Source organism: Phodopus roborovskii, unplaced genomic scaffold (genome assembly GCF_943737965.1).
Source record: "Phodopus roborovskii unplaced genomic scaffold, PHOROB, whole genome shotgun sequence".
NCBI classification, from domain to species: Eukaryota; Metazoa; Chordata; class Mammalia; order Rodentia; family Cricetidae; genus Phodopus; species Phodopus roborovskii.
This window is the reverse complement of record NW_026126558.1, coordinates 29,396,218-29,409,261: the sequence shown is the minus strand read 5'-3', so window position 1 is coordinate 29,409,261 and position 13,044 is coordinate 29,396,218. Positions and strand designations below refer to the sequence as shown.

Below are 13,044 nucleotides of genomic sequence, written 5' to 3'. Positions count from 1 at the left end.
GAAATTGAACCTGGGTCCTCTGGAAGAGCAGTTAGTGCTCCTAACCTCTAAGCCATCTCTCCAATTCTAACAACAGTTCTATTAAGGAATGGCTGTTCCTGCTCTTGTTTCCATTTTCCTGTTATCACTATTGGGCAGAGTATTTTTAGCTACAGGCGGGGGAACTCTTTAACTCATTTTTTTTTTAAAACTTCTTGTCATTTGCAAAATGAAGACACAGGTATTTCCATTTGCAACTTGGCTTAAAGTGCAAACAGGGAATATATGGATCCAAACAGGAGGCAAGGTGGGGAGGAACCGGGAGGAATGGGGGGAGGGACAAAGTCAGCATATATTAGATGAGAATAAATCCATTTTCAATAAGAGGAAAACTTAGTAAATAAAGTGCAGTCAAATGTAGAATGTAAACAAATGCATTGAGTTCCTCTGCATTGTTGCTGCTATCATTATTACTAGAATTGATAATATGTGTTCCAGTAATCTCAGGAAGGGGGAGGTTTAATACTAATCATTTCCTCTCCTCTTCTGACTCTTAACTCTTCTGTGTTTTATAAGTGAGTTTGAGCAAGAATGTACAGGGGTACCATAAGGATCTTTAGTTTTATTTTTAGAGCATGAATAATGCTAAATGATCCAGGTATTAAAGGCATACATTTGGAAGTGACAAGAATGCTAATAGTTCTAAATAAGCATCAGACAAAATATTATTGACGTTAAAAGTAGTTGTTTTTTGAAAGAATCTAGAAAAAAAATTAGACTTGAAAGCTGTAAGCCCTATCCTATGTCCTCTGACTTGTCTATGTTTTGTGATCTAGTTTCCCTTCATCTACCTGTCTGTCTATTTACCTATCATCTATCTATCTATCTATCTATCTATCTATCTATCTATCTATCTATCATCTATCTATCTATCTATCTATCTATCTATCTATCTTATCTATCTGTCTGTCTATCTAAATCTGTCTCTTTTAAAATAATTCTTGAATTATGCTTAGGTGAATTTTTCTAGGCTTGTAGATATAGAAACCCATACAACAGAGAAGCCTCATTTGTCTCCATCTTGGCCTTTCTATTATGAGAAACTGTTAAAAAAAGAATAAGGCAAAAGACACAATAATTACTAATTTAGTTAAGATCAAATTAGAAATTAAACATAACAAATTCTGTGTCTCTCAGTGGTCATGATGCCTGAAATAAGTGATCCTTCCTGAGATAGATAAATTGTTATAGCAACAGAACATAATTCTATATTGTTTGAATGCAATAAGCCCTGAAAAGCAGAATTTATCTGTTTCAAATTTAAAAGTTCTGTTCTTCACATTCTCATGAGGAAAACAAGATAAAGGTTGTTTTCTTTCTGTTATGCTTTGGAATTTTTTAACCTATTGAAAATGTTCTTACACCAAGAATTCGCTGACAGTTGTTAAAGGAAAACCTACTTCATGAAGACTCTGAACATAGCTGCTTTTGACAGCCTTCTCTGTCAAGGCATTGCTCACTATACCTACAGGTCTGAACCTTGCTAGCATGGCCAGGTCCTTGTGAAAAAGGAAAGAATCTGACCCTGTATAACTCATAAAATTTTATGATTGGTTTGTGCTGTGTCACTTTCTGAAATGTTAGACCAAACATATACAGAGACATTTCATTAAGAATGCTCTTCTAGTTTGGTTTTCTGATGCTGCGTCAAAATACTAATATAAACTTGGGTATGAAAAGGTTTATTACATTTCACGATTCCCAAATCACAGTCCACCAGGAAAGCAAGTCAGGGCAGGAACTCAAAACCTGTGGTCAACAATGAAAGCTTGCATCCAGGCTCCTGTTCTACTACCTTTCTTACAAAATCCATAGCCACCTTCCTAGGGATGCTACTACTCACAGTGGGCTTGACCTACTATGTCAATCAGTAGTCAAGGAAACACCCCAAAGACATGCTTACAGGTCACCTGAACCAATTCTTCAGCAGTTTTCCTCTTCGTAGATGTGTCAATTTGACAACTAAAGCTAACAATGACAAATGCTTTCAGAGGCATGTTGTCCTTATACAAGAAGTCTCTGCTCTTTCCTGAAAAAATCTTTAACGTTCTTAGGATTTTAAATCCAGGTCAAAGTTAAAGGACATTTCTGATGGTTTTGATACATGGGGCATATTTTATAATGCACATTCCTAGTAAGTGGCCAACACTTGCTAAGCTTGCATGTTACAGCTCTTAGAATTATAGCCACTGGTTTCAAAAGATAGGATTTTTCAGTTAGAGGAAGAAATTTCTACACATTTCAAAGATCATGCATGAGCATAGTATATATGCTAGATACCAGACATTTATTTACAATAGATAATGCATCAGTTGCTCCACAGAACCTCAAGTATTAATCCAAAATGCAATCAGAACTGCCATCCTTTGTTCTTGTTTCATTTCTAACTGATGAGAATCTGACTTGTAGGACTTCCCTGCCAATCTAGCTGTCTGACTCATTTATCTTTCAGTCATGAACCCCATTAAGCCTCTTTACTTCTAAACTCCATATGTTTTTGTCTATTTCTCAATGTAGCTAAATGATCCTCATCTTCTCACCACCTAAGGTATTTAATTTGTGTGATGGTTGATCTTGTTTCCAACTTGACTGCCTCTAGCATCACCTCACATCAGTGACAAACTTTTATTCAGAAGTTTGAGTTTGAAAAGGCACATTGTCTGTGGACAGCACTATCCAGTGCCAGCCCAAATAAATAGAAGTCAGAGAAAGAAAAACCTTTTTCCCCCTTGCTTGCTTTCCTGTGCATAAACTCATCAACACTGTTGTCATGCTCCTGCCGCTATAGTTGCTGTCACTCTTCATTGCATCTGAAACTATCTTTCAATATAGACCCAATACCAATAGCTTTCTAGGAATGCTGTGGGCCCTCAAGAGAGATAGAGCTGCTGAGCACATAGGAAAAGGAACTGGGCAGTTACAGGTCCTCGTGCTTCCCAGCAGAGTAGCAGGGATTGGTGGATGCCTGAACTGTCTTCTTTAAGTCAATCTAATAAATCCCACTTGAATGCACATATTCATTCTATTGATTCTGGTGCTCTAAGAACACTGGCATGATTTCTATAGGCTGATAAAGTTTCTCTGATGTTAGTTTTTCCATTTCCATATGATTCTAAGTATCCACTCTCAATCTCTTTTATCAGTTTCTTTTTTAAAAGAGAAAGAAAAGTTTTACAGAAACAATAAGAATTAGATTTTGTGGGAATAGAAACCATTTTTCCTCTTATTTGAACATCTCAAATGCAATAATGCAATAATTTAAAGAGCAATGTGTGAATTTCATTCAGAAGCTACTTCTCCAAGACAATATGAGGCCCAAATAAGATAATGTTTATAACAAGGCTCATTGTTGGCCCAGGAAGGATTGTGTATTATTGAAGAAGTAATCAATACACTTTACTAGTACTTTGCTGTTTTAAGACTATAATTTGAATTCATTCTTTATTAATTATTGAATTTTGAGTCAATTTTTAATTTCATTGTAACTTCTTTAGCTAAACTGTCACCCTCATCTATGCAATATTTGCTTAGCAACTACTATGCTACAGTATCATTTCCCTTATACTTGGAACATTATCTAAAGTAGCATCAGAGTGAACTTACTAAAATAATTATCAGACAATTTTATATCAATAAAACTACAAACAATAAAGTTTAAATAGATATGTTGATATGGATTCCTATTACCCTGACTAAAACATGAATATAGGTAAGAACATTTGATTAAGACAAATGGCAATATGCACTCATGAAACTTCAAAATAGTAGGGAGCTTCAGTTATCTACACTACACTACACAACAGTTTGTTCTTCCGATGTAAATTATTTAAAAGACATCACTATGCTTACTATATTTACATTGTAAAAAGGACCTTATCCTCAGAAATAGATTATGAGACAGTTACAAACTGAGACGTGCCTTTGTAATTACTTTCTCCCTATGTTTAATTCAGTGGCTTCACATAGCAAATACCGAATGGAAAATTTTGGCTTAATATGTTTATTATGCTAGAAATAATGAACAAAAATATCCAAGTGAACAAATTTGTCTCTTATGGAAGCCCTTCTGATAAAACTATACTCTTTCAAAAGTGAAGTTCAAGGTACGTGGCTATAGTGGAGGTTCATGCCTGGAATTCTAGGACTTGGGAAACATGTGAAAGGAGAGTAGAAGTTCAAGGTCAGCTTCTAAAGCTTAGTGTCTTGGAAGTGAGTCTGGGCTATGTGAGACAAGGAAAACAAGGAAGAATAAATAAAACAAAGAAAAGAAGATAGGAAGGAGGGAGTTTATGAAGGAAAGAGGAAAAGGCAGAAATAGTGAGGAATGCAGGGAAGATTTCAAAGAAATATAACATTCTCAAATTAGTATGAAATCAGAGATCTAGGTCTGAGTCCTAGCTTCCCCCAAATCTACTGCCAGACTTTTGATAGGGAAATTATAGGGAAAACCTAGACTCTCCTTCTCTTTAAATGATGACTTACTCTGTTGTATCTAGGATATCTAATAGTTTGAATGAGATAAACTTTACAATAGATTTCTGTCTGCACCATACCCTTAATTTAATGCATTTCACAAGTGCCTTCCTGTTTCCAAATTTATGTTTACTTCTGTAGCTGTGACCTATTTATATATAAATGTACTTCTAACTTTTAAAGGCATGATTTGTTCTTTAAAATTTAAATAAGAAACAAGCTTCTTTTACATGTCAATTCCAGTTCCCTCTCCCTCCCACCCTCCCTTGTCCCCCACCAATATCTTATGCCCTTTTTGCTCCCCAGGGAGGGTAAGGCCTTCCATGGAGAATCTTCCAAGTCTGTCACATCATTTGGAGCAGGGCCTAGGCCCTCACCCATGTGTTTAGGCTGAGAGAGTATCCCTCTATGTGGAATGGGATCCCAATGTCCATTTGAACACTATGGATAAATTCTGGACAACTAACAGAGGGCCCATAGATTTCCCAGTCCTTCTACCTGACATCCACATTCAGGATGTCTGTGTCAGTCATATGCTGGTTTCCTAGCTATCAGTCTGGCGTCCATGAGCTCTCCCTTATTCAGGTTGGCTATTTCTGTGGGTTTCTCCAGCCTGGTCTTGACCCCTTTGCTCAATCTCCTCCATCTCTACAGTTCAGCTCAGTGTTTAGCTGTGGGTATCAACGTCTGTTCAACTATATTCATACCAGCATTATTTGTAATAACCAGAACCTGGAAGCAACCTACATGCCCCTCAACTGAAGAATGGATAAAGAAAATGTGGTATATTTTCACATTGGAAAAAAAAAAAAAAAGAATCTTGAAATTCACAGAAAAATGGATGGAACTAGAAAAACCAATCCTGAGTGAAGTAACCCAGTCACATAATGACAAATATGACATGTACCCATTCATATATGAATATTATGCATAGAGCAGAGGATTACCAGCCTACAATCCACACCTCCAGAGAAGGTAGGAAGCAAAGAGGACTCTAAGAGAGACATACATGGTCCCCAAGGGAGGGGAAAGGGACAAAATCTGCTGAGAAAATTGGGAGCCTGGGGGAAGGGGAGAGAGAATTAAGAGAAAGAAAAGGGAAGAAGAGGAGGACACGAGGGAGCAGGACAGTTGAGTCTGGTTGGGGGGAAATATAGGAGAGCAAGAAAAGTGGTACTGTAATAGAGGGAGTCTAAATATAAATCTGGTACTAGGGAAATTTCCAGAGGTCTACAAGGATGATCCAAACTAACAATCTAAGCAATAGTGGAGAGGCTACCTTAAATGTCCTTCCCTTATAATGAGATTTATGACTACCTTATATGCCATCCTAGAGCCCTCATCCGGTAACTAGCCTTTCTTCCTTCCTTTCTTCCTTCCTTTTTTCCTTCCTTTCTTCTTCCCTCCCTTTCTCTCCCTTCCTTCATTCCTTTCTTTTCTCCTTCATTTCTTTTCTCCTTCATTTCTTTTCTTCCTTCTTATCTTCCTTCCTTCTCTCTCTCTTCCTCTCCCTCTCTTTCTTTTCTTTTTACTTTTTTTTTTTTGTTATTCTTTTTTGTTGTTGTCATTGTTCGGTTTATTTGTTTTGATCTTTTCAATCAAGGTTTCTCTATGTAGCCCTGGCTGTTCTGGAACACACTCTGTAGACCAGTATGGCCTTAAACTCAGACATCCTCCTGTATCTGCCTCCTGAATTCTGGCATTAAAGATGTGTACCCCCACTACCATGCTTATTTCTTTCTGAACCCCCCATGACTTATTTTATGTCTGCCAAGCCATAACTGGTAATATTAGTGGTATATGACTTGGGCCAAACAAATATCTTTATGGCAGCTCATACTGAGTTATCAAGAAAGGGCCACTCTAGTCAATGTAATGATAAAGACATAATGATATGATGAATGGTCATTTTACCATTAAGAACACCACATGAGTGATAAGGGGTCCTTCCACACTTCATTATAGATAAAGTAAAATCTAGAAAGTCACCTTTCGTAAAGCCAATAAGTTACTGAATCTATATTTAGATATGACAATGCACTCTCCTGATTCAATCTCCTTTATTTTATTTACTCTAGGATAAGAAGTTGCATTAGACCATCTTCTAAAGTGGAGATAATCAATCCAAGCCTTATAATTCATTTATTCAGTATCAGTGATATCAGAGCTAAACTTGTCTCTCACAGTGTGAAGTCAAATATTATTGGTATAGTCAGTGAAATATTTAGCCAGAAAATTTCTTAAACCAGATCCTAATAAGTGTTTCCCTGAAGCAAAATATGTTAAATAGAATTTATAATTTAAACCACAAACCTGTTTCAGGCTCAATGGAAAAATACGGCTGTCCTTCCAAGATACTGTAAACCAACTTTGCACTGTTTCCATAAACTGGGTCATCAGCATCCGTGGCTGTTACATTAGTGACAGATGTACCTAATTAAAAAAAAAAAAAAAGTGAAAGTGGTAAGAATTTACACATTATTTTTTGCCAAGTGCTAGATTTTGTCAATTATATCCTATATTAAACTTATAGCAGGTAAATATAGGTAAATAGGTAGATAGGTAGGTAGATAGATAGGGATTGATTGATAGAGATATACATCCTTTATAAGATAAAAGTAATCAGCTTAGTCAGAACTTCAACAACTGGAAATTCTTTTGTAAGAAGCAGTACTTTGAGATTGAAATAGCAGATTATGATGGCACTTTTAGTTTCTATTATTTAAGATGTCTTGTAGTTTTCATTTTAATGGTTTTTATTAGAGTTGTGGGGGTTTAAGGAGTATGCAAAGGAATCATATCAAAGAAACATGAAACAAAAGTTTAATAATATAATATAGCATGAAGCACTTGAGTATTGTCAAAGTATAACTGAATGTGCCTTGAAACTTTGACTACTGTAAAAAGAAGTACATAAATATCAAAGGAATATTTTATTCCATCACATTTAATTTCTCAGAATATAAGATGAGATAGGAACCACCAATTAATCAGCAGGCTCAGGTAATTAGACCTGTGGATAACAGAATGAAAACCTCTTTGCACATTAATCTTTTGTGTTTTATAACAACTGTACACATAGAGCTTGTCTGGATGGCAGTATATATGCTAATACAAAATCCCTGTACTAAAGAAGCTTAAAGTTTATGGTGGGAAGAAGAGAAGGAAATAGACAAATTGACTTAGTTACTCAGGTGAATGCAAGTGCTGCAAACCATGTGCCTTCTTTTGGTCTGCCACAAACAGAATGGCCCTGGATGTGTTTCAAAAACAGATTGCACTGAAACTCAATGTTAAAGAAATGTCAAGTTTCTAAAAAAAATGAATGCATAAAAATTAGCACAAGAAATTATTCAATCATAAATAAAGACAATGATCATTGAATAGTCTTATGACCTCTGAAACAGTAGAGAACATAGGGAGTCTGGTGTGACTAGAATCACAGTAGATAAGGGCAGGACAATATTATTCTCTTCAATTAAAAGTCATTCATATAGTAGTTATTTACCATATGTCTATTAATTAAGTGGCTATATGGAAGAATGTGTTACCTCATGATTTATTGAAAAATAGCAGTGTCACAGATCATTCATGTGTTAATAGAAAATTCAGTACATTTACTGGAGGGTGTCCTTTGTCAACCTCTGAGGGAATAAGTCAAAGCAGATGTCTATAAGATGCCATGAAATATCAACAATGGCTGTTATATGATGCTGTGAAGCAAGATACTCAGAACTGGAGCACTTATTGAGAAATGGGGCCAGACTTTCATATTGTAAGATTGAAGAAGTAGGAGATGAAATGGCCCATGAGAATGGAACTTTGGCCTTGAGCCAGACAGGTGTGTTTAGCCAAGGGCAACTACAAAGTGGTGTCTGGGATTACTAGCTTTGAACTCTCTGTTGATAATGTGTCCAGCATAGAGTGAAAGAGGATTTTAATCCTGAAGGAGATAAAGGGTACATCTGAGGAGTATATCTTTGTAGTGATTGAAATAGAATTGAGTTCTTGCAAGATCCTGTCAATCAAAGTGTTTTGGATATGCTTTCAATTGCGGTCACTGCTCAAGAAAAAATGTAATATTTGTTGTGTAGTTGATAACTGTATAAAATTGAAATTTATACTCATAATGCTGTTCCTCCCTCGTGAGCGTGACATGGTTCCTGTGTAAAATGGCTAACTGAAGAATTATGTCACTTTGGCTCTTTTATCTTCATCCAGGAGAACACATTGTAGTTTTACTGCCAGAAGAGACAACATGAAGTGTTCTAACCACAAAGAACCTCATCTCCATTTATACGAGAATTATTTATATGTTTTAAAATTCCACTTTAGTTTTTGAGAGTACATAAAAATTTTAAGGAAGATATACATTAACTATTATGTAGTCTGCAAAATTAGTTCAAAAAAAGGAAATAACAATGGCTGGAGAAAAGAAGTACTCCAAGATTTATTTAAAGGGCTGACAAGTGGAAAAATCTGCAGAAAGACACAGGAAAATTGTTCTTTGCTTTGTGGTTCAGAGTGTCCACTTTCATTTTTTAGCAAAAGACATTGTTTTCCTACTGTGTAGTAATAAACTGACATGAAAATATATTGAAATGTAATGCTCACTATGATACTGTGGTAGTAAGTCCAGTCACTATTTAAGCATGGGGAAACAGAGTGAAAAATCAAATATTGTTTCTACTGTCATCAAAATTATCTTCTATTTCCTGAATTGATTCTTTAAATAACAGATATATTGGTAGATAAATAAATATCTAAATATTTTCTGGAAGGTTTTTGCACACAGAATGGACTAACATGTTCTCAAACGTATTCCCATATCTTCAGGCAAATCATTTAGCCTGACTCAGTTTCAGAGTATAGATAGATAGATAGATAGATAGATAGATAGATAGATAGATAGATAGATAGATAGATACATACATAGATAGATACATAGATAGATACATAGATAGATACATAGATATATATACATACAATATTGGAGGGTGAAGCCAAATAGATAACCCAGAAATTATAACATGCTAAATCTAGAGAATAAATCTATGCCTCTAGTCTACAAGCTTCAAAATATGATTCTTAAGGTCCCATCCAGAATGATATGATACAGACAGTGGTAGAATATTACTTTAAATATTCTCAGGCATTTATAATGTGAAGCCATGTTTCAAGATGTACACTAGGACCAAACTTTTCACAACTGACTCACTCCATTTGTGTTGGTACCTTAATTTCTGTTATGATTATTTTGAGAAGGAAAAGTGACTTTCAGATTTGTTTGTAAAACTTAGTTTATTTAAAACTATTCTCTTGGGGAAATGAAACATGCAGACCATTTCTCATAGAAAAGAAGATGAGACTATGTACTTGGCAGTTTGCTATTTCCAAGATAGTCTCCATGATGTCTTCTCCTGTGTCTATTGCCATGTGATCCAATTTCATTGTAAGAGGCTTCATATCGCAGGCCTGGTGCAAGAGAGATCGGCTTAGCAGATCCATAGTACAGCTTTCTCATAGGTCAAAAATTTGGCAGACCTCAAAATCTTATACAGAACTCTGGCTGAAAGAATACAATTTTTGAAGTCACACTATCATGAACCAGAACACAAATTTCATTTCCTGTGTCTTATATTTTTTTTCAAATTCTCTGCATTTAGCCAAATACCTGAACTTTTCTACCCCTTGGCATCATTGTCTTTTTATCAAAGTTCATAGTCATTGTTAAAATGCAGACATGTTCAGATAATTCAGGGAAATAATTCATGTAAACACTAGGAAAAATTTACTGAAAATTTTTCTAGAAGCTTACTGTCCTTCTCACTTATGTGTATTTTTATTTGCACAAAAGTAAAACTGAATACAAAGTTTGACAATTTTCAGTGGTAGTAAATGTTTAATTTGTGAGTCATTTTTCTTAACTTTACCACTAATAGGTTTGCATATATCTTGGGGAATAAAAAAGATTGTAAAATCAATAATATTGAGGTAAAAGAGGGGAAATATAATCTAGTGTTCCATGTCACAGATGGTTCATGTAAATAAGAACAAGATTGTATGTCTCAAAGTAGAAGAATAGGTTTTAAATTTATGCACTATAAAGATATAATAAGGTAGTATATATATTAATAATTGTCAGTTGATCATCTCACAATAGATACATGGATCTATGTCAACCAAAAATAAAACGTGTGTGTGTGTATGCATATGAAGAAACTGATTTCATTTTTAAAATTGCCAAAAGAAAAAAAAAAGAAAAAGAAATCCCTCATACATTGTGTGTAACCTTACATTCATCAACACATGACCTCTGTCCAATCTATTTCACATCGGTTTCTGCTTCAGGGTAAATTGCTCTTGGGTCTAAAAGAGAAAAGTGTTTAATGTAGTGAGCACAAAGAGAGGCATCGGGCACTGGACAATACAAGTTTTCTGCTGCTACTTGAATAGAAGGCATATTCCATGATCATGCAAATACTATGTGACTGAAGATGAGCTACTGGGCCAACAGTGCTAAGACTAGCTTTTGCCCAGAAACTCATCCAAAATATATCTGCCTGATGTCTGGTTTCCAGAAATCCACATCCTTTGATATTAGGCATTTGGAAGGGAAAAGGTAGCACTTCTTTCTGTCATGAATGACATTTCTCCTTAGGGATTTAGGACTGCTGATACACCTGTACACTGCAGTAGATGTGTGGGGAGGTTTTATGGATGTATTTGTCAAGTGATTATCCAGAAGAAAGAAAATAGACACTGGAGTTAATCTTGCAGCAGAAAAGATTCCAAACCAAGCGGCAGTCTTGGCTTCTCCATGGAAATGCATGCAGAATGCAGAGCACTGACGGAAATTGAAAAGTGTAAACCTTGCAGGATAATTTTTCTTCAAAGCAGCAAGTGTTTGGTGTGTGATAAATAGGACCCTGAGTAATACCCAGGAAATATAACAACCAGGATTCTCTGTTTGTGTTTTCATTTGGAACTGTTTCTGTCCCTTTGTCAAGGATACAAGAGACCCATTTAGCTAGTGACTATAAATTTGACACTGTGCCATTTCCCTAAGAAAGCCCCTATTATAATTCAACTGGATGCTGACCCTAATTATAATAATATAGCTGTTGTGTCTCCAGCTGTTGTCAACAAAAATGATCCCACATCTCTGCAATCCAGACTTATAGTATCAAGTCAAGTATGAGAAGACCATTCCAAGGTGATTTCTGTTTTTAACAAACATATTTTTCTGAATTTAAATTCTTAGCTGAATGAAATGTGCCGTTATTCTGCACGGATTTTAATTACCAGAGAGCCTGCAGTTTTTACTACATCTTGCCCCACCAGAAACTTTCCTCCTATTAGCCACAGAACTATCATATCCTCTTCCAATCATGACAGCAAACACTACAAGCAAAATTAGCCATCAAAGATGTTAGTCTGACAGGTTAGAGGTTTGGGTTTGCTGACAAACTAAGATGAAAAGCCTTCGGGAAAATAAGATATTGGGCTTTAGGTAGCATAGCTCTGCTAGCTTGGCTATACTTATTTTTTTTTATGAGCAAGTCAGCACACCGATTTTGCACATTATTCAGAAAGAAAAATGCCAGTGCTGACACCCTAAGCAGGAAAACAAAGGTTTGGTGCAACGTGAAAATGCACACACTGGAAAAGCTAAAACTATTGTGATGAGTGGAACACATACCCCATTTGCAGGGAGTCATTTGCAATACATTCTTAAAGAATAAGCATTCAAATAGCCAGTAGAAAAATAAAGAAGCAGAACCTTTGCAACAGTTCAAATCCAAATAGGCAAGCACTGCTGGCCTGCTTCTATCATCTTCAAACTTTTCATTTTAATGTCTAGCTTCCTGTTCCAAGTCAACAGGAATAACCCACAGACAGAGTGCTTAGGCATTATCATCTGAAAATGCCTTACTTAAACATTCATACACATCAAAAAGAACACAACTTTAATGGGTCATAGCAATGATGGGATTCCTCTCATTAGTTTAATAAAAGTAAACCCTTGCCTTAACTTTTTTCATATTCCTCATTAATTTCTCCAAGTACTGTGAAAAACAATAGGTCAGGGGCATGGGTGTCAACATGACAATACGGCTTGTTTGTAGTAGGGCAGCAGAGTCATAATTTCATATAGCCTACACAACTTGTTGGCATTTAAATTAACACTGACTAGAAATGGAAGCATAATGTCCTGGATGTTTCAACATGTCTGATCTAGTACATTACCTAGTAAATTTTTGGCATAATGCATTAATGCACTCATCTATCTGACTGGTAAACATAAATGTGGGTTTTGCGTTGCCCATTTGTTTGGTTTTTTTTTTTTTTTTTTTTTTTTTTTTGGTTACCACAATCAACATAACACAAACCTTTCATAATTAAGGTAAAAACTTAGCAATGAAAACAGCCAACTCTTTTCACTACCCTTTTCTTTAAGTGAAACCATAGTCTTCAACAATTACTTCTCCAGACAGGAATCAAGCTAATGTTCCCAGTGGGAAACATGCC

General features: G+C 35.6%; 1 protein-coding gene across 1 annotated transcript in view; it reads right to left on the bottom strand.

Moving 5' to 3' along the window:
- Nucleotides 1-13,044, bottom strand: part of Cdh8 (cadherin 8) — a 360,861-nt gene that overhangs the window by 165,387 nt on the left and 182,430 nt on the right. The window contains 1 exon segment of the mRNA XM_051201426.1: nucleotides 6,826-6,945. Within this exon segment, the coding sequence (XP_051057383.1) occupies nucleotides 6,826-6,945 (120 nt within the window).